Consider the following 24583-nt stretch of genomic DNA (forward strand, 5'->3'; position numbering starts at 1 on the left):
GAAGACGGAATTACAGGTGGCCTTCGCTGCCGCTGAAGCTCAATCAACTCAACAGCTATTTATTAAACAACGTGAGCGACCTGCTCGAAAAACAAAACCGAAAGAAGATGAGCCGGGAGGGCGAAAGATTTCTCCCGTCTGCCTGGAGAAGGAGAAAAACGTTTCGTTCCTCCCCTTTTCTCGTGTCCGCTTGGGGGCGCGTCAGTAGAAGGGAGGAACACGCGCCGTTGCCACTTTTTTCCTCCATTTTTTCTTAGAGTGTAACTGGGGTCAGTGCCGAGCAGCAAAAGAACGAAAGAAAACCTCAGCGTTGACGATGAGCCTCAAACGCACCTATTTTCAGGACTGTGATGCCTGGATTATACAGGTTTAGTAGCTGAAATTTTACGCACCGCGGACTATACAAGTGGTTTTTTGTTTGTTTTTTTCCTTCTAGATCGTTCATTATGACGACGCGTGGCGGATTTTGTGAATGACAGAGTACGTTAATTATGATTTGTGTATAATATAAGCTCATTTTCGAGCTAATAAAGCAGTCACTTGTCAAGGCTGCGCACGAGAATTTTGTTAATGTAGATATTATAGGCACCAGGCGCGAACCATGCAATGGATGCGGACTATGCAGCAAGCGCGAACTATCAAAGGAAAACCTTTGTTTGTTTGTTTTCAACATAAATTTGCCCCTGCGGTCTATAAACTGGGTGCGGACAATATTTTTGAAAATTCGGTAGTCTGGTCAGTCGCTATGGGCCTATTCACTCAATCCTGCGGACACACTGAATACGACGACGGCGACTCGACCGGTGGATTCTCACGTCGTCGTACAGAAACTACCACGTACAAAAGCGGATACCAGTACGACTTGCGTCGTAAACCCTAGTAGATAAAGAGCAAAAAAAAAAAAAAACACACTGCCAGAAGCCAATGTTTCTTAGAGACGATATCGTCGTCAACAGCGCGCGTCACACTGGGAAAAACTTTGTTCGTAAATCAGTGACGTCAAGGAAATGAGTGGAAGAGTTTGACTGGCGGGGTGATATGAATACATTTTAGAGGCAGTTGTCGCTGCGTTCTGAGCCTGTCACCGACTATGCGGTGCGCAAGTTCATCTGCTTCTTGCACAAGGGTTGCGATGATGTCAGAGCGCCAAGCTCTTATTGGCTGATTGAAAAAAAAAATGTGGCTAGACCCTGAAGGCGTATTTCTTTCCAACCAAAGCTTTCCAACCAAGAAGCAGACGACTTGATCTCCGAATAGATGAAGCGGCAGGTGGTAGCTAAGCGGGAGCAAACAAGTGGCCGTCATTTGGCGAAGCGTCGTTTATTTTGGCGGTGAAACGTTGTGTCTCGTTTCTTTCAACAGACTCCCCCATACTTTGTGAGATGCACGAAAGACGTCAGATATAAAACGCGCAGTACGTCGAATTTCCAGCCATAGCTAATTCAAGAGACGCCCAAAAGGGTTCTGATCTCACTTCAAAATGAGTACGCGCAGTAAATGTATTGAAATGCTTGTCATGTCTAGCTGACTCCGCGTCATAAATAGGCAGTTTGAGAAGCAGCGGTGTAGTATAAATCTTCCATCAAGATTCAACGCATGCGTGATGGGGTGTAGTGCAGGCTAGTGCAGTAACGAGTCGGGTGATATGAATATGGCATTCATCCGCTTGCATATGTTAAAGTAAAGGTACCGTGGGTTCAGCCGGCGCTGATGACACGCTTAAAGGCTTTCCCGCGGAGTCTAATTTTAAACACGACGGCGGCAGTTGGTAGCTCGACTGTAACGGCGCCTAGTCGAGCGTACGACCTTGGAAGCACGATCGTCGGAGCAGCTCGACAAACACCAAAGCAAAAAAAAGAAAAAAAAAAAAGAACGAAAGAAATAGCAAGTGGCTTGTGTTCCCAAGGGTCATATGGATATATATTTATATTAAGTTTAAGCTGTATAAATCTAAAGATTTTTTTTATTTCACCACGTATTAGAAATTTTTATATTATAATGTTTTTACACAAACCGAAACTTCTTAAGGGTATTCTGAAGGCATAAAGGTACTTGACTGCTGACTGTGTGGTAACCAGGATTGAAGAAAGGTGCTTAATATTGCCATTACATTGCGTTTATTAAGTCCGTAACTCTGACAAATTATAGCCTCGTTGAAAGTGTAAATATATATAACTAATTTGACAACTTGAGACTGTAGATGTGACAATGTACGTCAATAGATTCGGATTCGATAAAGGAATCAAGTGTCCACATGGAGCTGGGCTTCTGTAATTATGACTAGAGTTACAGTTTTAAAAAAAATTCTCGAACCTTAAAAAGAAAAAAAAAAAACTCCCTAGCTCACGTCGCGTAATAAAAAATCGTATATAGTGAAATATGCGGTAATTCATTTGCGCAAGACGTAGCGTTCACCTACACTGCCTCAGGATTGATCGAAACGTGTAGTTATTTTATAATTAAAAAAAAGGTTCGCTTGCTCGTCCTGAGGCAGGAGATATTGGGATTGAGGGGAGTCGGGAAGGGGAAGCAGTTTATTATTATGATTTTATTATATCAAGTAATAGACCCCGGAGTCCCTGTTATAACGTCCAGGATTTGCTTCCTGTGCCGTGTCTGTCCCTTGGGGGTAGGTCCAGTCCTCCAGCTTCGTCGGTCTCTTCTCGCTGGATAGCGTACGTCCCACGTATCTTGTCCGAAGTCATCTGGGCCCTTGCAGTTCCAGAGTATATGGGTCGTCGTAACGGGAAAATCCAAAGTAAACCTATGCTCGTTCAGATGGTTCCTCAACGAGAGTAGGCGCGACTTGGGCACTGGATTGACCAGGTCGCTGCGCGGTGTTTGCTCTCGCGCCAAGGTCCTTCGATATACCAAAGAAAAGGTCTGGCTGCACTGAGTCCTTCCTGTGAACTGCCTTTGGTAACCATATAGGAAAGCTGTCTTTGAACTAAGAATGCGGCTGCGATCAATAAAAAGCCTTTAATTAATCATGTGACGAAAAAACAACAGTTTTGCGTGCGTGCGTGCGTGCGTGCGTGCGTGCGTGCGTGCGTGCGTGCGTGCGTGCGTGCGTGCGTGCGTGCGTGCGTGCGTGCGTGCGTGCGTGCGTGCGTGCGTGCGTGCGTGCGTGCGTGCGTGCGTGCGTGCGTGCGTGCGTGCGTGCGTGCGTGCGTGCGTGCGTGCGTGCGTGCGTGCGTGCGTGCGTGCGTGCGTGCGTGCGTGCGTGCGTGCGTGCGTGCGTGCGTGCGTGCGTGCGTGCGTGCGTGCGTGCGTGCGTGCGTGCGTGCGTGCGTGCGTGCGTGCGTGCGTGCGTGCGTGCGTGCGTGCGTGCGTGCGTGCGTGCGTGCGTGCGTGCGTGCGTGCGTGCGTGCGTGCGTGCGTGCGTGCGTGCGTGCGTGCGTGCGTGCGTGCGTGCGTGCGTGCGTGCGTGCGTGCGTGCGTGCGTGCGTGCGTGCGTGCGTGACTACGCGAGCGCTTCGATCCCACTTTGAACGGTCCGCCAAAATCTGTTTCTCAACGTATCGCGCTAGGACAGAGGTGCCCGAAGGTGGCGCATTCATTAATTGAGAGTATGAATATGTGAATCCTCCAGAGTCAAAAGAAAGAAAATAAAAACCGGTTTTGCTTAAAGAAAAATTATTGCCAAGCCTTTTTTCCCGAAATCATCAAGAATCGTTCTGGGCTATTTTGGCGTTTATTACGACTATAAAATCGGTGAAATGGAAATAAAATACAATTGGCTTGCCTACTTTTCACTTCATATGGCCAAAATAACACCACAGTGACACAATTTGTGTACATGCAAAGTATAGAAAAACATATATAGTTTTCGATTTCTCGTGATTTACTCAGGTGAGCCATCCTTTCCACAATTTCAGTGAAGGTGTTTACCACCTTCGGGCACTTCCATAGTAAATCCTAGCGCGATACGTTAAGAACCCGATATATGCGGACCGTCCAAAGTGGGATCGAAGATCGAAGCGTTAGTGTACACGCTGTATGTAACACGCGCTTCTGCCGGAACAATCAACTTGCGCTCGAGCCCCGTTTTGTTAGTGTGTATGTGCTTCTTGTACAAAAACAAGGTTAAAGTTCTGCCAGCGATAGGTGTGCGCGTTAATTTAAAAAAAGAAGTATAAAGCTAGCTCATTAGCGTGGGCGTGCAACAACTACCGCAGACTTTTATTTTTTTGCATTCTATCATTTGCATGAATGAACAACTGCGCCGTGTTCGCGAGCACTTGATTAGACGCTTTGACGTAGTACCAAAATGTGCTCCTAAGCACGCATGGGTGGAAGTAAGGTGTCCCGACCAGTGACTGGTACGTGAATACAGATACGGCGGACGAGTAAACTGCACGACATTGTTAGTGTGAACACGACGTCGATACTTACTAAAAAATTTGGAGCGTCTGCTTTTCCTCAAAGCACTTGGGACAGCCAATCGCTGCAATCGACGGAAGAAGCTGAGCGAATGACGGGGCTGATCATATGTTTAGGCCTAACAAAACAAATCTGCGATGTGGCATTGAGCACTCCAGATTTCTTGAAGCGTGCTTTTTGGCAATCTGCTCCGCACTGCATCGCTCCCGGCGTGTTCTCAGCTGGCGGGTATACCCGTTCTGCCGATCCAACGTTTCGTTTCATTTTTGTCTTTCTATTAGACACGAAGATATGCAAGAACTGCGATGCCATCCTGGCGGAGCTGGAGCACATCAACGACGAAGCGGAGAAGTTCGGTGTGGCCTTCGTCAAGAACAGCGATCGACCGACGGCCAAAAAGTTCGGCATCACAAAGTTTCCCGCGCTAGCCTACTTCAGGAACCAAGAACCCACACTCTATGACGGTGCGTATACACATAGACCAAACTATGCGGACTACACTCGGGGGCAACTTTTTCCGGCATGTCTGAGGAACTGAAGACAGCGTGGGCACAGCTGTGATCAGCGCGCACGGGTTAAAACTCGAAACTTGGAAACTTGGCAATGAAGCTTTGGCTTCATTGCCAAGTTTTTAAATCGTGTAGATCATTCAAGAAAGATAAAGGAAATTTTTTGTCAAGCAGATCATAAGAATTGTTTTTCCACGCACAATTACTGAATGAAATTTGTCACTCGAGTCTGTTTTTACTCATCACGGCGTGGAAGGTAACGGTGGAACCACTTATCTCAGGAAGTGATCCTGATTTTAATGTTGTTATTTATGCTCAACGATTATCTATTTACTTTATTCACAGCCCCCTTTTGTATATTGAAGTGTACTTTTTTTATTGAGCGTTCTTAAATATATATATATACAGTCTGTACACCTGCTATAATGACGGAGGTTCGGCGCTGCAAGTTTCCTTCTGTAAGTAAACACCGCTGTCCCCAAGTATTGGCGACTCCAGCGAAATCGACGCCGCGTAGCGGGAACGCCGAGAAGCTCAGGAGAGGAGGTCGTTTTGACTCTGCCGTCTGCTATCGCTGCTTGGTTCCCATGGGCAGCATAGAAACAAACATCGTTTACAGTAATTATGTTTATGCTTCTGCCGTGGCATTCCTACGCAGTGACTAGAAGAAGGTTTCTACCGTCGAAAAATCGCTTTGCTTTCGTGTGTAACACCGATTTTACGCTGCAGTGAAAAAAATTTAGGGTGGTCCGCGTGCTAAACAACGAAAACGACCTCCTTTCGTACGCCATTTTGCCTGACCAGCGCGCCCCCATATTGTTCGCTGGAGTCACGAATACGAAGCGCCGTCTACTTGTTGAGCAGGGGTTACGGTGACGTCAGGATGCCAGGCTCCGATTGGCTCCGATTGGAAGGACTGTGGCTAGACGTCGAGGCAGCTAACATCGAGGTCTACCCACTATCCCTCCGTGAGAACCAATCAGAGCCCGGTGTTCTGACGTCAGTACAGTCCCTGCGCAAGGGGCGGACCAACTTGCGCCCCGCGTAGAGTGACCGACAGCTTCAGAGGCGCAGGGCGGGGCAAGTCCCGGGCATCTCATTGCTACTCCGCAGCCAATGAGAGTGCGGCATTAGTCACGCCCTGCGCATCAGCCACGCCCTAAGCTTCTTAAGTTGTCAGTATCTGTATTCGCCGTAGGAATCGACCAATCGATCGACCACTCGGTTGAGTGAGATTTGTTTCGGCTTAATAGCCAAACTAAAGAAGGGCATCAGACCAGCTTAGCAAGGGGGTGGGGGCGGATTAATTTAAGCTACCCGAGTTAACGGCGCCAAAAATGCATCGTCACGGTGCACGCTTTAGTCTGTGGGCTTGATATTACCGGATAAGCCAATCACGTACTACACAAGGAAGATGCAGGATCACGGCGTATTCACCGCGCGCGTTATTGTTTACGTCGGTGACCGCAAATGCACGAAGGCGATGAGTTCCGTGAAGACGCAATTTTGGCGTAGCACGGTCGGACTTGGAGTGAAAGGAAGTGTGAAAGAATATGTCACTCCAAAGTAGGCTTCATTTTTGGAATGCCCATAATCATACTGGAAATTTTAAATCCAAATAAACTTCCTGAGACCACGCTTTCTTTCTTTTTAAAGGGCTAAGTAAATCAAAGGTACTATCGCGGACAGTAAGCGCTAACTGCAGCTTTTCGCGCTTCTTCGGACCCCCTGACAAGAACAAAAAAAAAATTGCTGCTGTTACCACGTTGATTTTTAAATAAATGCGTGAGAATTTCGCGCAGCGGTAATATAGTATAATAAAGCGAGGTGAATTCAGCCTCTCAGCACTTTTCTGCGAGGGTGAACATTCCCGAAATCCCTCTTCTTCCTGGTGAAAGGAGGTCAGGTCACTTAGCGCGCGCATAAAGGACGTACGCGCGCGATTCGCGGAAAATGACAGAGCCATTTCGTTGCTGCGCATACATGTTGTGCATAGGGGGGCGACGACACCGTGCGCTTACGGCCCGGAGGCACGGTAGTAAGACGACTGCGCGTCAAAAACCGCGTGGCAGGCCGAAGAGCGGAACCGCAGACCGTACATGCCCACGGGTCTCCAAAGTCACGCGGCCGGCGCGCACCCGCACGCCGGCCGCGTGACGTAATGCCTAGCACCCGAGGTGCAGTGGGGGACAGCGGGGCTAGGGAGTACTTGGACCGTCGGCGGGGCGCCTCAAGGCGGCGTGTACGGATGACCCAAGGTGGGTTAAATATTTTGTAATGAGCTATCCGCAGACTGTCACAGCGAGGCGGCGTGAACGGGCGGGCCGGGGTGGGTTGACGCGCACCCCAGTGATACACCCGCCGCCCCCCACTGCGCGGCACCGAACTTAGCGGAGAGGGACGTCGCCGGCGATCTTGGGTTGCTAGGGGCTCTGGATAGGCGTTAGGTGCTGCTGTAGCGCCATCCCGTGGCGAAGTTGCAAATTCTGAATACGTGTTCTCCAACCAGTCCGAGGTCAGCGCATGTACCAGGGCACTAATGCTAATGCATTAAAAAAAAGTTTCTGTCCGGATTACGGCTGGAATGAGGAGTTAAGGTCGCACTGTTTGATATATTTGTCCCTGAAAGATGAAGCAACTTCGCTTGTGCTGGGAACCGCAGGCGTGGCAAAAAACCGAATCGAATCGTCCGAGAAAGGGGAGGGGTGGGGGGGGGGGGGGGGGGCTATAATCACTCCTTTCTGGCTGTACAAAAACAAAACTTTTTTTTTTTTTTTTTTTTAATAATACTTTGGTCACACGTGGTTAGAAACTAACCCGGTCAAGTAAAGCGCTCAACTTTCCCGGAAGGCAAACTTCCCCTCAAGCAGAGTCGGCATGCAGAGAAGCCCGCCCATAAACATCAGTCTGCGCAAGTAAATGCTCAACCTCACCGAGAAATGGAATGATTACGCAAAACCAGTTCTTCCAAGTTGTGTGCACAGCTTACAACAGGCACAGGTGCGAGAGCGCAAACACATATCCACTCACTGCATTTGTTCTGATGAGGATTCGCACGCCAAACAGATTTTCAAGAACCACGCTCTGACGGACATGCCTTTGCTTTGCCCGACCGTACAAGGGACTCGGGACTTAGTATCTTAAGTAGTAAGCCCTAAGTTCCTTGTCTACAGCTTAATGACGACTTACAAATTTTCCGTCTTACACTTAACCAAAGAATCCTCTCGTTGTCGCAAAAAAAAAAAAGAAGAAAAAAAAAGTGGTGTTCATTGTTTTTATGCTCAGTGCGATCATCTTAAACCTTGTAATCTATAAAGCTCATCTTCTGGTAAGCCAGAAATGCTGGTAGGTTTTGAGCTTCTGAACCAACTAAACTCCCCGGGGCAGTTTTGGCGACGTGTAGTGTGTGCTGTACCCATTCAGTGTGCTCCTCTCAAGTAACACAAACAAGACAACCCCGCAGTGAACCGTTTCTAAGCCCAGTGCACTTGTCCCTCGAACAGTAAAAACAACCAACACTGCAACGCTGAGATAAAGAAATAAATAAATACAGAACACGTAAAAAAAGGGAAAGGAAGGGGGGGGGGGGGGGGGGGGGAACCAAAGAAACCGACTCTGTCTTTTGGAGGATCTTTGTGTTGTTCCTCTTTTTAAGCGTCTTCGATTTCCTTCACTGTCTCAGATTCAGTCATCCATCAGCTCGCCTGCGCGCTCACTCTTCTTGCAAGAACTACAACCTTTGAGATCTTGGCTCGGAGAAAGTATTCACAGTAAAAGAAGATACGTTTATGTGGCTTTGCAGCTAAATTAGGAGGAGAAAAAGGAATGAGTGTCCCTCTTGGTATCTCTTTCTTTTTTATTCATGTTCTATTGTCTTTTGGGCCCCTTCAAAGGCGACCTGATGGACGAAGAAAAGGTACTCGACTGGCTCACGAACCTGGAGGCGATGGAGCTGGCCGACCGCATTGAGGAGGTCAACGGAAAGATTCTCGACAGCCTCATCAAGGAGAGCCAGTACCTGGCCGTCCTTTTCTGTGAGTGCTTCCGTCTATAGTCTATTTTATGATTTTATGAATGAGTCTCCAATTCTTTATATAGTTTAATAAACATTACAATACGCAGGGTTGGGCAGAAATACTCCAAAATGTATTTGGAAATACAAATACTGGGATACATTAAAATAGTAGCTAAAATACTGATACTAAGATATATCTGTAAAAATGTATCGCGATACGTATCGGAAATACATTTTAAAAAGAGGCAAAAAGTATTTGGAAATACAAATACAGGAATACATTTTAGGGAGGGCAGAAATACAAATACAGAAATACTGATACTGCAATACATTTTCCAATTTTTTTGAGACGCCAACTGAGATGAAGCTTGAAGTTTCAAGTGGGTGTTTTCGATTCCGAAATTACTTTCCTGTAGGCTTGGCACTTTGCCTTGAAGGTAGTGGTTTCGGACGATAAGGAGTCTTCAATGGGCCCAAAAAAAAAAAACGTTCCATCAAGGACTGACCGCGGTTTCTTTCATGACATCGTGTTTGTCTGACGAGGGAATCCTGTCAACATTGATCACATGATGTCACGGTGAATGAACTAGTATTCTTTACCTGTAGGTGTGGCCTTGAACATGAAACTTTACCACGCTGCTGTATGAAAGGACAATACGTACTTTCGTTGTAGGTTACCTAATTGAAGATCGTGCATGCAGTGTCATTTGGAATTTTTGAGAATAGTGAACCACCCGAAGCATCTTGGAATACATGTCTTATCTTCTGTTTAGGGTTGAAAAAACGATAAAGTAGCATCCCTGTTCTGAAGGTCCTTACTACCGACCCTCCGCCACCGACGCACGGATTGCAGTCCTCAAGTTTTGCCTAGCATTATCCAAACAGAAACCTCGTGGATCGCGAGCTGATATTGCCGGCACAGGTGCGAGCTGTCCGAGAAACAGCGGTCTCGAGACGAGTCGCGGGAGTACGTAGTCTGGGATGGCACAGCGAGGCCACTTCTGGCTTCCTTCTGGGTTTCGGATCACCAGAGCAGCGGGTCAAGTTCACGTCGGCTGATGACATACCCTAGAGCCGTGCAATGTTACGGGCGCAGCCGCAGATGCATTCGAATATGTGTTGAACTTCACAGCATGAGACTTGCTACTATTTCAAGTCAACCACCGCCAGGCTCGTGCTGCAACGAAATGTGACTCAGCTTTGCCGGCTGGGTGTATTCTGTACGCTAAAACGAGAGAGACGGTTAGCAGCGGGCATTGAATGCCACCAAACAATGACTCAAGAAATCCCTACCTAAGGACCTGCTCCACTAAGATGCTCTGACTCCACTCCTGGCACGCCACCTGGTTCGAGTCCCCGACTACGCAACACTTCTCAGAAGAGGGAAGAGGACGCATAGAAAAATGGTTTGCAGAATCAAAAGGAACCTTGGTCAGCATAGTAGCAATGTCCGAGCATCTCCTTGACACTCTGATGCCCTCAGAAGTAAAAAAAAAAAAAAAAAATGCGTTCGGTCTTGTTTCTTTTTTTCTTTTTTTTTTTTCGGGGAGGGGGTGGGGGGGCAGGGGGGAGTATTTCTCAAGAAATCTAACGAAATACATTTCATCCTGATTGTATCGCGATACAAAGAAACATTCCACGTGTATTTCGATACAGGAATACAGATACTGGTGAAAAAAATGTATCGCGATACAGAAATACAGATACGAAATGTATTTCTGAAATACTATCGCGATACATTTGTATCGCGATACTGCCCAACCCCGACAATACGTTTGTTTAATTAGGCTATGGTTCAACCGCAGTTATCTTGAATGTACATATCGTTTTCTTAAGCTTTAGAACAAAGATGAAAACCTCTATAAATATATGGCTCTTAAAAATGTACGACTTAAAACAAAACGAAAGAAAAATTAAAGTGCATTTATATATCGGTGTGCTTACGCGTCATGATTATCATGTCAATATTTGACATAATAATCGTTAACGAAAAGGCAAACAGCGCATAGTAAACAGGGACTAAAGGAAGTGCAAACAGGATAAGCGCTGACTCTCAACTGAACTTTAATCACATGAAAACAAAACAAAGAAAACAGCAACCCCGCCCACGTCACATGATACATTCACCACATGTCCAAAAAGCAATCTCTTTACTACTTAAGCCCGGTGACGTTTGGCTTACCCAGTTGGTGCCTGTTTTGATAATTGCATGCGCCTCTAAAATTTCTATATTCACTCTGTCCCTTCCATTGCCAATGACACCAGTCTTACTGAAGATAGGTTTGCACCCACATCCATGACAATGCAATGGCAGATGCCCCCCTACAGCTCCCAGCACTGATCGCAACGACAAGTCATGCTTCCGCAGTCAGTGATTAACACACCTGCCCGTCTGACCGACGTCAGTATGAACCAACTAACCCACATCGCCACCCTTATTCAATAATCGTTTTTTTTTACTAAAAAAAGAATTCAGATTTAACCCGGTTCACAAATCACTTCTTGTCTCGTTTATTAATTTATTCACGGCAACCACATCCTTCGGTGACGCTTGCACCAACAAATTAAGAGAGACAACCGATGTTGCGTTTGTGAGGGACTGACTGTCGTAGAAAAAACACCGGCTACTCTGTCGAAAGAATAAATATTTTTGTGTGTGTTAAATTGAAAACTCCTTATGTTCCAAAATATTGTCGTAAAATCGCATTCTTAAACTTGTTCCGGAATAATGACTCCTTGATATCTCAAGCGCACACCATTGGTATGCGTTAGAAACCACAGTGCGTAATTTGTACAGCTACAAATGGTGTATTAACTAAATTAGATTGAATAATTATTGGCAATTTACAAATTGCATTCAACGAATGGGTGCAACGACCTTGTCATTCTATGAAACATTTTTTTCTTCAAATTTGCATCTATTCATTCCAAGTAATGACGCCAGTAGAGAACCCTAGAAACGCGCCATACACAAACAAAACTTGATATTCCAAATTCTTGATCTTGATCTTGATACGAGCGTCGGAAGTCACAAATGCCCTAAAGCGATTTTTCATCGCCCTTTTAAGCGAGATAAAACAAGACTGAAAAAAAAAAAAAACCCGTTCGTTGCTGAAGTTTTAAATCTTATATTGCTTGCGTGTGCGCCTAGCTTCCCTATAAAACACCATCAAAGTGAACGAGAATGAAGGAGTCAGTGAAAGATACCAAGAAGGATAACATCAGGGTGGTTCCAACCCCGATACCCCTGAGCTTAAATGTTCTCTGAGCCGCCAAAGGCCAGGAGAGTTTTTTCGTCGGTACGAAATTCCACCTGCCTTAGTCGTTTTCTTCTTAGCCTTTTTCTTTCGCTGCTCCTCGCCCCCGCCCCCCCCCCCCCCCCCCTTGCTCCCCTTCCACCCCCTTCCCCTTTCCCCTTCCTGAATCCTCGATAATTTGCCCTTCGAACTTGTAAAGCACATGGACTAAGCTAATGATGCCAGAGAAAGACAAAGCTAAAATCCTCCATTGTGCACGTTTAGAGACAGTCACATTTATTTTTTTTAATTATTTTAGAGATGAGGCATATTAAAACAGATGGATTAATTTCACTCACCCTTCACGTAATGTGCCCATGGAAAGCAAAATGGGCTCAATTATTATGAATAAAAAGTAAACTTACAAGATGGCTACTAATGTTCAATACCCTGAGACTCAGAGCTCGCTTGCCTTACTAATCTAGCTTAAGCGATAGATATTTGATTTGTTTTTCAACCACTTAGAAATTATGAGGACACGACGCGAAACTAATAATTGTCACGACTAAAATAATCACATTACATTCTGCATTAGTTGTCCCCGCTGAACGCGCTGTCGACTTCATAAGAAATCTCTCAAGTAAGTGTTTCGAGTACGGAGCTTAACTCTAGAAAACAAATCATTCACTGACAAAAAACTACTATGAACAGGCTTTATTTAACAGAAATGCAATGCTGCTGCATTCCCCACTTCGGCGTATTTCAAGAGAGAGACCATTTGTGAAGTTACTCGCTTCGTCATTATCAAACCCCCCTATTTGCATCAGGAGGCAGCAATTAGTCGCTACGGACAAGGAAGGAAACAAAGTGTATTCCTTTTGCTACTCAGCTAATCACACTTTTCATCGGAGTAGCTGCCGCCTCGCGGATTTAGAGTGAACCACTGTGACGGGCTGCGGCGTGCGTTGGAACGCAACGTGATGGCCATGCCGCTATCGAGGTCAACATTGTGACTCGGGTGAAGAAACAGAAATCTTAGATCATACAGTTCGTGTATGGGCGTTTGAGGGAAGTGAGGATGACCATTGCCGATGGAATAAATGCCAAAAATATGCAACGATTTCGACTGAAAAAATATTTATACATTGCGTGTTAGCATTTTGGAACTCTTTACCGCTTTGAAAGTTGGCGGATCAAATACGCGCAGTCGAGCCAGAGCGCTTTTCAAACTCATTGGCATGTTCAAATAAAATATCGAACGTATGTCGCCTCAAACAGATATTTATAGGAATTCCTTCAGCGTGGCGCAAAGATGGCTCGTAGCGTTCGCTGCGGTCGGTTGTAAAGGGAAACGGGAGTATAGTATGACAAGAAAAATGGCCAAATGCACTTACATAAAAAAAATAATATTTGTTTTGTTTTAAGTGCGTTATATTCTTGTATGCATATTATATCCGTAAAACAAATATATTTATTCTGTAAGGTCATCGGGTAAACTGAAAGTAGTTTTTGCTTGGTTCGATTGCTCTTTCCTGATTTATTTGACCACCTTCATCTCAGCTCATTGACGCTGAAGTGAGAGGAACCGTGCATTTAACTTCAACCCCGAGCTTAAAGTTACCAATAAAACATATTAGACCCTAAAAATATTGTTTAAAGCGAAACTTAAGTTTGAGTGAGCTATTCTTACGGTACGATTAGCGGTTTATCTCTGAGCAAAGCGTTTAAAGTCTCTCTCGTTTAATTCGCTTAATCCCGCGTTCACACGTGGCTCGCAATCACGTTACACCAGCCGCCGTTGTGGTGGACCAGCGGCTGAGTGCGTACCTATCGTGTAGCGTGCATATTGCATCATCAGATTTTTTTCACTAGGCTAAGAATGAGTCCGAATGATGTCCAGCATGATAAAAATGATGTCACGTGCAAGTCATGTATAGAAAGCTGCCGCATCCCGCCTTTTAGCTCGTGAAGTGTCCTAGCTTTTACAGAGATCCACAGTGATTATTCGATCGAGGTTTCATTCTGTCACGCACGCAGACAAGAGGAAACACAAGGAGTCCGAAGCCGTCCTCCAGGAGCTCGAGAACATCGACGACGAGGCTGACGCTCTGGGCATCGGTTTCGTCAAAATCTCTGAGACGGAGGTCGCCGAGGAGTTCGGACTGGACCAGTTTCCAGCGCTAGTTTACTACCGAAAGACCATTCCCCTCCTCTATGACGGTGAGTCACATCGCTCAGAGTAATCGCCCGAAACATAATGTGATGAATTTTCAGTTTCCAATTAAGTTCGACCGTAGCCAATGCTCCTATGGAGCCAATCAATCAGCACTAAGGGTGCATCGTCACGCAGTGCTCGTCGTCTTTGTTGTGGCTGCCATCACTAATTAAAAGATACTCATATTGGTCATTTAACTCCTCACAACGGCAGCACCAAACTTTCTTCGACTAAACATGCAAAGTGTTACGAGAGGGAGAAAAAAAAAAAAAAGAAGCAACGCCTTAATTTGCATTATATTCCCAATGTGATTCGAGAGGTTCATTCACCTTTGATTACAAAGGCTTAATTTCTTGGGAACGCAGTTAATTTAAAGAATCTCTCGTAGGTCGTAATTTTTAACTCTTAATAACAAAAAAAGAAACTTTTTTTTGTTACGTTTTGTTTCCTTCCGTCTGAGCACAGCCGATGCTACGATCTAAATGGGCCAATCAGGTAGCGCCCGAAGTGTGACGTCAAGGTGCTCGTCGGCCTTGTGCGCGTCCACCTGCTAAACAGATAAAACACAGTGAATGCAGCTACATCCTGCACTTCTAGTTTGTGCATCTGATTTGTAAGTCTTCTAGACTTTCACTGTGGTCTGTCTTGTGGTGAGACCAAGTATAGAGAAAGACGTTCATGTTTTTCTGGCCAGCCATGGGTAACCCAGAAACTTATCGAAACGTCTCTTACTACAAAAAGGCTCCCAGAGGGTTCCTTTCAAGTTGTACCTACCAGCCTCGACTGCCCTCGTGATACATTTTTTTTTTTCTTCTTATCTATTACAGGCGACCTGAAAAACGAAGAGGACGTGCTCAAATGGCTTCAAGAGTTTATGGACACCGGGGAGGACGCCGACGTTATCGAAGAGGTTTCTGCGGACGACATGACCGCCCTGATTGAAAAGACGGAAATTCTGGCGGTCTTTGTTTGTTAGTCGCTTTGTATCTTGTACCTTCTTACCGAGGCGAGCTTCATCCAACGCTGAACAACAACTTATTCGGGGTTTTTATTTGTGTCTTCAGTATCCAAAGAAAAGCTTTTTGAAGCAAGCTAAAGAAGTTATGTAATTTTTACTGTACTTTTTTAATATATACAATTTACTTATTTGGCTTCCCAGAACTAGAGATATCTTCGAAGAGTAATAAATCTTGACTTTGAAAATTATTTTATTCCCTAAAAGTAGTCGCGCGCCCCCTTTTTAATCCAACAAGTTCCAGGGAACTGGTTATTGGTTCTGATGCTCGACATCCGAGCAATTTGGGATTAAAATGTCACCTTGTAAATGCCAAAAAGAAAATGGAGGCTTTTCCAAAGGGCTTTGACGCTGAGATTTTGCGAGCGGGTGTTTCGAAACGTTTTTTAATATCTTGTTTATCGCGCTTTTTTTCTTCTTCTTCCAGATGACGAGAGCGACGAGAAGAGCAAGAAGATTTTGGAAGAGCTGGAGGCAATCGATGACGACGCGGATCAGCACGGAATTCCTTTCGTCAAGACAGACGACATCGAATTCGCGAAAAAGTACGGCTGGGAGAAACTGCCCCTTCTAATCTACTTCGAGAACACCGTGCCTACCTTGTTCGAAGGTGAGTCAGAACGGGCGTACTTTCTTGGCGCTTCGTTTTATTATTTTTATTGCTTCTGCTTGCTCAAGTCAGCTTTCTGTCCCATTCTTCTTTTTTTTTTTTTTGGCAGATTTTGAAGTAACATTAAATAGGACAATATGAGCTGAAACACCTGATCAGACTTTTTCCGCGCCTGCATGATCCCCGTAAGATCTATTATCTCTGAATTTGTCAAAAAAGTCCGAAGTATGGGACCTTAAAGGGACGATGCAACGATTTTCGTACTTTGAGCAAATACCACTTAAAACGGATCCCTGACGGTAATGACCTGGGAAATATTCGTTCGTTTTTCACCACACGCAATCGAAATCGCGGGAAAATTTAAAGAAAAAATCGAAGACGTTTGCAAATCTCTGTAATGCGAAACTAGAGCGCAGCTCTTGAGGAGGAGGGGGGGGGGGGGAGAGTACGGAGAAGAGCGTATGCCCTTCCTCCTCCTCCGTACCTTCCCCTCCTCCTTTTCTTTCCTCCCCTCTTCCTGCCGCTGAATTTCTTCATGGGTGACGTGACACGAAGTCGTGACACCATTTCCCAGCTAAATTTAGCGGGGAAACTGAATTGGTGTTGAGATAACGTGACGTCAATTTCCCCGCTAAATTTAGCGGAAAAATTTAGCGGGGAAGTTTTGCTAAGCAGAAATTGAATGAAAATGCTCGCTTTTGTACTTGAAATTACACCGCAAAAATGGAGTTTCTTGGCCAGCGGCGTTAAGTGCCAGTATCCTTGAGTCCCATTAACGCCAGTAAGCTCGTGTAATGTGAACATGCATTCCAATTGAATATCGTTGCACCGCCCCTTTAACTTCGCATTGCATTCCTAGGTCAAACCACAGCTCTTTCAAAAGACGGCCGGTATAGACCGTTCCATTAGGGTCATAGCAGAGAGGGTAAAAGAGAAAAAAATGCACTCCCCCTCTCACCCCGCGTGCCGTCCGCTCCGCCGAGTGGGCTGTAGCTAGCGTCCGGCTGGCGTGCAAACTCTGTTTAAAATCGCGTCATTTTGGAACTTTCAAGCGCAGATGCGCAGATTTTGGTATGCCAGTTGTCGTGTAATATTATGCTAGATAAAGAGACTCACAGGGTCCGATTGCGCTGTTACCAGCGTGCAAATAAAAGAAAAAATAGGGAAAACTGTGTCAGATTGGCCGATCTTTTTGGCGAAAAGTAAATCCGGTTGCTGTATTTTATTTATTAGACGAAGTTCGTACTGGTGTAGGCCTTTAGCGACCATGAGTGGAAGTCTGAAATAATAAATAAAACGTGCTCTCCTGCCGCAATACACGCAAAAGTTGAGGATAGTACTGCCGGCTGACTCAACTGCTATTTAAGTAACGGAAAAAAGATATGCTAGTTGATCATTTCGCAAAATAGAACAACAGAGAGCTATAGGCCGATTTTGGAGTAGCCACAACTATTGTAAGAACGCGAACCACTTCACAACGGCAGCCACGAGCGAGAGTTCGATGTTCGGTAGAGCCCGCCGATACAGCCCAAAGATGGAGAAAGGCAACCTCCCGGTTTGTCGTCTGCTAGCGGAGTCGGGCGCGTGCCCTCTCTCTCGTTTTACCCCGCCGAACCCGCTGAACTTCCCGGATGTGTGGAGAGGGCGCTGCGGGCGAACAAAATGGTGCCACCCAGAGAGCGCTAAATGGAATGGCCTATATGCCATAGAAGCAAGGGCTGTTGCAGCTCGCATTGTCCGCGGTAGTACAGCCCAGGGTATACGGTGCATTTGAAGGAGGTGGTGTATTTAGGTGCGCGTTTTACTAAAGGAGGAGGCGGGTATCCCACAGAAACAATGGGCAAATTCCAAGTGCACCTGGGATTTACTTGAAATTGGCGCAATACTGGCGCTGCTGGTCATCGCACTGACAGCGTCACAGTCAGATCGGCATGCGATCACGCTATCTACTCTGTTTTGGCTCTGCCGTGAACGACAGCCAGGGGGCACTGCCAACCTTTGCCTGGTCAAACGCTATAGGCGATTTCTATTGGCTATACAAGTGACTCCGAGGAGGTGCATGATGGGATCCACTTAAGCCAAAAATGGCGGAAACGTTGCCGGAAATGCGGTGCTTAACCGGTTACGCGGCGCCGGCAGCCACATTATAGACCAACTGGAGCGCGCTGGCATACTACGTCGCGCCGGCAGTGGCCGCAGCAGGCCAATGCGGAGCGCAAGTTCGTTTCCTTCTTTTGCAGCGGTTGTGGTTTGATTGATTGACTGATTTGATTTCCTTCCTGATTGCTTCGGGGGGGGGGGGGGGGGGGGGGGGGGGGGAAGAGGAGGCCCCAGCTAAATGGAAGATTTCGGGGGGGGGGGGGGGGGGGCCCGGTCCGGGTGAGAACCCCCCCCCTCCCCTGAATACGTGCCTGGCTCTGATTGGAGGACAGTGGGTAGACCTCAAGGCAGCCTGCTTTGAGGTCTACCCACTATCCAACAATCAGAGCCAAGCAGAGCTGGGCGTTCTGACGTCACCACAGCCCCTGCAAAATAAGCAGACGAACTTGCATAGGAGCCTGCGCCAGGAGCCGAAAATGGCGCGACGCATCGAAGGCATCCAATAGGAGCGCACGCGGCACGATGGCGGTACTTAGCGGTATGTGGCGGTGCTTGGGTAAGTCGGAAAATACAGTGCTTTACTGCGTGGTTAGAAGCGGCAAGCGGTATCGAGTTTTAGATTACCGACTGCCCTCTCGTCCCGACAAATCGCTTCGTGGTCTGTGCCTAGTGATGTCCCTTTCTGTAAGCGTGGAACCGATACGTACCAAGAGTTCCTAAATATGTCCAGTATTGACAGAACACAGATGTCATCGTAGAGTATGTTACACGAGAAAGAGGAATAAATGACGTGAATGTGTTTGTGTGCAACTGTCTGTATGCTCGCGCGCGCGTGTGTGTGTGAGTTTGCAAATATTAAAGCCTGTTCTTATATTTACAATTTAGAAAATTTCATTAAAACATTTGGTTTCAGCTTGACGAGTACAACTGAAGGCTACTGTGTCATCTGTTTTGCGAGAAATAAAATAAGTTTTGTGAACATTCGTTTAAAACCACTAACCGAGACCGAAACTCGGGCTGCACTGGATGACCTTGCTGCTTGTTGTAATTTATGTTCTGCACCCACGTGGCGCTCTCCTTTGGTTACGTGCTCGTGGAGAACACCACGTAAAGTGGCATACGTAAACGGCGCCCGCATCGCATGCACTGCAGCAGAAAACAGCGCATGTCGCAGCTTCCTCTACATTTTACGCTTTTGCGTAGGCAAGGTCACGTGACAATAATAAAATTACCGTTTTGAGCGTGGCAACTGCCATTTGCTAAATTAGCGAATGACTCGACGCATGACAAACTCTCGGGGCCAAGTCAATAATAAACGCATGTTTAGAATGAATTGTCTGGATGTTTTAATATTCTGCCTAAACGTTACGACGGAATACAAAAACCGTGTTGTTGTTTTTTTTATTTGAGATTAGAGACTATTGCAGTCACTCTTTGGTAACCAAAACTGAGCCATTTAGTTGTAGATTAATAATAGAAGCCATATTTTCTCATGAAAGCTCTATGGCTAAGACTATCTTCACCCAAAGACAAAAGACTGCAGTGAGTTGCTGTAATATTCAATAACAGCTAGAACAGTGACGGGGAGGAAGTCGCCTAATCTATCGCATTAATCCTCTTATCTTGCTCTGGTTCAATCAGGCTGGTAGAGAAATAGAGGTCAGAAGCTCAAAATCAACAAGCTAGAATACGATCCTCGAAACATCAAAAATCTGGTATTGCACAGGTGTGGATCGTAGGAGGTCTAGGCCTACGCACAAAAGAGTAAAACAGCTTTAGTGTAAAAACTTCCATAAACCTATGCAAGGTCATGAGATTGCACAACTGCGAAACTACTATGTTTAACATAATTTAATAGTGAGCTAATTGTATAAAAACATAATTTCGTTATGGTAAACAAAAAAAAAAACTTTCAGAACTTTCGCAAGGTCATGAAATTATATGGGTGCAAAATTAGATTCAACGTGATCCAATGGTAACGTAATTGTGTTACCCTTCTTAACCCCTTTGACGGAAGGTGATGTCTCATTACTAACCCATTCTTCGCTGTACAATTGGGGACAGCCGTTTGTGAAGGAAACATTCTTTTTTCAGGAGACCTGAGCAACGAGGACAAGGTGCTCAGCTGGCTGGTGGAGCAGAAAATGAAGGACGAGATCGAGGACGTTTCCGAGGACGTGCTGGACGAACTGGTCGAGAAGGCTGACTATCTTGCGGTACTTTTTTGTAGGTTCTAACTCTCAGTCAGTTATAGAACTAGCACAGTTGGCTTCCACTACGCATCCCCAAAAAAGCATTGCACTGTTAGCCCAAACAATAATATAGCAGCTTGTTTAAACTAAGCGGCGAAACACCTGGACTTAGAACTGACCTTATTTCGAGCATGAATTTGTTGACGCTCTGTTTACCTGTATGAAAACAGTAAAGCGTGTAACGTAATTTTTTGGGCTAATATTTTGTTGGAAAGCATGCCTCTCCTGCTGGTTACTTAGTGTAAAATAACGATTCGAAAATGTTACTTCAACAAAAATAATTTATCATAAAAATAGCGTTCAATGATTAAGTCATAAAAATAAAGATTTTGGAGCCCGTCTTCGTCATTCCTGTCAAAATTCTTGCACGTAGAAAACATTAAAGGGTACTTCACGTGAATGTGATCCTGTTTACACCGATACTTGTAAACTCATGCTGCATCACGTCATGTGACACGTCACAACATGCAACGTGATCAAATGACGTGACGCTCATGACGTAATTCCATGTCGCGTGTCGTCCTTTTTTTTTTTAAATAGCCTTTCCTGAAACGCATACTAGTATGTTAAAACCAAAAACATGTTTGATATGGACTTTAAGCATAACACTGTACGCTTTCCTTTTACGCTTTCATATATATTTAATTAAAAATTGGCCCTGCAATCAATGTGCAAATAATGCATAGTTGCGTATTACCGCATGTAAAGTCTCAAGCGAATCTACCATTTCTTGATGCAATCACTGCCAAGCATACAAAAGAATCGCGTGCAATCCTGACAGCTGCATGGTCTTCTTGAGCCAACTTAACGCTCATTTTGCATTTTTCAGAAAGCAACCTTTTGAGCATCATGCTTTGTACATACTCCTATTTATAAAAAATCAATAATAAACCCGAGGTAAAAAAATAATAAAAAAATCGCTGTTGTAGCTGATATGCGGGCACACTTATGAAGCACAATTTAAGTTAATTCTTAGACTGAATATGTTTTTATTAAAACTGAAATATAATTTTAAAATTTCATAAAGCTCAGAAGGTAGTAATAATTGAAAACGAGTGTGTTGGGGAATATATACGAATACTTGAAATGATAAAACATCGAGAACGGGGACGGAAACATGACTTCTTTCATTGAGCAGCAACATAGAATGGCACAAAATATAAAACCGCCCCCAAAAGTTTCAACGTTTTCGAACGCAACGTTCGAGAACGTTGAAACCTTTGGAGCGGTTTTATTTATTGTGCCATTCCATGTTGCTGCTCAATTAAAGGAGTCATGTTCTCGTCCCCGTTCTCTATGTTTTATCCTTTCAAGTATTCGTCTCAGAAGATATAGAAAACTTTCTTTTTAACTTACTTCCCAATACACGCTCTCAGGCATACGTGCTTTTAAATAAAATACAAAATTGGCTGCATGTTTGAACATTTTGCCAAACGCGTTTAAATGCGGTAGCTTTATAGGGTGGGTGGTACTCCTAGTTCGGGTGGTGCATAGGGCAGGGTTTTGTATAGAAACATAATGCGTCACACCATTGCATCTTTGTGAAGCTGCGCGCACTTCGGATACACAGCCTTTACGGTGAATTTTCTAGCTCACCGAAAGAGTGGAAGCGCGCTTTCCTGCCCTTTCCACTCCTCATTCCGCGCGCTCTTTCTACACCCCCATGTTTCTGATCCTCTCTTTCTTTCCCTTTCCGCCCCTCTTCGATCCGCGCGCTTTCTCACACCACCTGCTTCTGCTCCCAACGTTCCTGCATGCTGGGTCCATAGCTCAATTAGCAGTGCACTCGGCTTCCACGCCGGTGACCGAGGTTCGATCCCTGGCACCGGTTGCCTTTTTTTTTTAAAAAAAAAAAGATCGATTAGCGGTTACGGACTGACGGACCTATACACATTTCGTGTTCACGCGGTTCCTGAGGTTGGTTGGCCTTATAAAGCTGCCGTTTTGTACTCCGGAGTCTTGTATGAAACACTGGAGCCATGAAAACCCAGTCCCAATTCTGCCCGAAATGGTAAAATCGAACTAATGGATACCTTCATCGATGTATATAATTGTCGACGAGGGAGTACCATTGTTGGTGCTATTTCGTGCTCCTTTGGGAGAAAATAGAAAATCACTCTGAAAAAGGCGTGCTTTAATTTTTTCCACAAATCAACTTTCGACTGCTACCCTAACACCTGAAAGACATAGGTGTGAATTCATTCCTGGTAAAGTAATTTAATAATACATATAATGTTCGCTGTCAAGCAGTGTTGTATCTGTCGTGCACCGTACACACCATTCCAGCGCTTCTCGCCCAAGCGAAAAACGCTGAGTCACTGGGCTGTGGTAGCGTGCGCGGCGTCTGCTATTCAACAGAATAGAGCTACTGCACATGCTCAGAACGCGTTTCACACCAAAGTGAACAAAGATGACAGCGAGCAGAAGAGGGTTATTGGAATAGTCTATAACAGCTCACGTCCTTCTCCTTTAGGTAAATGTAACCAAAGTTTCAAGATGCGCAAAACAGCTTGAATAGAAACAAACAAAACGGCATTGTGTTGGTTTCGAATGTTGGGAAATATTTTGAAGTGTACGATGCAGGTTTGTTGTTGTCGCTCAAAACCCGACCGCCGCACTAACAGGCTGACACTGGTGTTTGCAGACCGCAAGGGCGACGCGAAATGCGAGAAGGTGCTCAAGGAACTGGAAAATATTGACGACGAGCTGGACACGCACGACATTCCATTCGTGAAGATCGACGACGAAGACGTCATCAAGGAGTATGGCATCGACGCTGTGCCACAACTTGTCTACTTCGAGGATTCCATTCCCAACTTTTACTCTGGTGAGAAAATTCTCCGCAATCTAATTAGGCGATGATAACGAGTCAGGTACTTTACGGTTGGCGATCTGTACTTTTGTCAATTGCCTATGAATGCACTCAATTATACAATGTGTTTCCGGAAACGCGGGAAAAATGGCTCCTGCGAAAACTACGCATCGCGCTGAGAAAAGGTTGATACCGTAGGCTCAGTAAACAATTGATTGGGTAAACAATTAATTTTGAGTACTTAAATATTAATGATTAATTTAAAGGGATGGTTTCAATTAAAATCTTGCTGGGCATCATCGAAAACTACTAAATACACCCACATTACAATTATATAAGGCACACGCAGTATTTAACGGCGGTCCGAAAAAAATGGTCAATTTGGACGCTTTTCTGAATTTCGGTTTATTATCAGAGCGCATCTCCGCGTTGACACCCCCCTCCCCCCCCCCCCCCCCCCCCTTTGCCGTGTTTAAAACGCGCACACTCTAAAAAAAGTCTGTGCGTCTACTTTCACGCACAACACTCGGAGAGCCAATCTGCGCAACTTACGGAGGCAGCTCAGCGAATGACGATGCGGAAACATATGTTTAGACCAAAAAACGCAGCCTGAGTTGTGACATTAAGCAATGCAAGAGTGACGTTTTAAATTGCTTAATGTCACAACTCAGACTGCGTTTTTTGGTCTAAACATATGTTTCCGCATCGTCATTCGCTGAGCTGCCTCCGTAAGTTGCGCTGATTGGCTCTCCGAGTGTTGTGCGTGAAAGTAGACGCACAGACTTTTTTTAGAGTGCAATGTGCGTGCGCCGGCACGCATCGCACAAAAAGGTGCGTCCTCCCAGTGGCACCGACGTCAAAAAGGCCAACCTCATGTGACAGTCCGGAGGCTTTCTCATCTAGCCTCTTCTACGTGCAATGCGTGGCGGCGCACTCACGTTGCGCGTTTTGACGAAGCATATTTTTAGAATATGCTTTGTCTATCTCCCTCGCAGTCGCACGTTGCGCCACTGCGAGAGAGATGACCGAATCACATTTTATGGCGACTGATAGAGCGATCTCGTGTGTGAGCGCTCCTTCTGTTGCCCTTGTAGGTGACGAAATAGATTTCATTAAAACGTGTGGCAGGTTCGTGAGACTGTATGCACGGGTGACTGATGCCGGATTTTATCAGTTTGCTTTTTTCTTTCTCTCTTCCGTTCCCCCTTTCCGTGTTTTTTTTTTTTTCTGTTTTTGCACAGAAATAAATTTTCAGTTGTCAGTCAGCTTCCTGTCCGTGTGCTTCTTCGTCCAGGGGCTCTAACCTGAACATTTGGCGAAAAAGTCGGCGAGGAATTTATTGGCGGCAATTGGCCGGCGCCGCACTTGACCTTGGTGCCGACGAATCACGGCGGTCGAATTCCTCGCCGACGCTTTCGCCAAGTGTCCAAATTAGG

At 45.5% G+C, this 24583-nt stretch overlaps 1 protein-coding gene across 1 annotated transcript in view; it reads left to right on the forward strand.

Moving 5' to 3' along the window:
* LOC120836545 overlaps window positions 1-24583 on the forward strand; it is a 111181-nt gene that overhangs the window by 64164 nt on the left and 22434 nt on the right. Inside the window, exons 2-8 of the mRNA XM_040205508.3 lie at window positions 4665-4847; window positions 8786-8926; window positions 14181-14363; window positions 15186-15329; window positions 15801-15983; window positions 20178-20309; window positions 22980-23162. Of these exons, the coding sequence (XP_040061442.2) occupies window positions 4665-4847; window positions 8786-8926; window positions 14181-14363; window positions 15186-15329; window positions 15801-15983; window positions 20178-20309; window positions 22980-23162 (1149 nt within the window). The remainder of the gene's footprint in view (window positions 1-4664; window positions 4848-8785; window positions 8927-14180; window positions 14364-15185; window positions 15330-15800; window positions 15984-20177; window positions 20310-22979; window positions 23163-24583) is intronic.

Source organism: Ixodes scapularis, unplaced genomic scaffold (genome assembly GCF_016920785.2).
Source record: "Ixodes scapularis isolate PalLabHiFi unplaced genomic scaffold, ASM1692078v2 PGA_scaffold2__306_contigs__length_199485367, whole genome shotgun sequence".
Lineage (NCBI taxonomy): Eukaryota > Metazoa > Arthropoda > Arachnida > Ixodida > Ixodidae > Ixodes > Ixodes scapularis.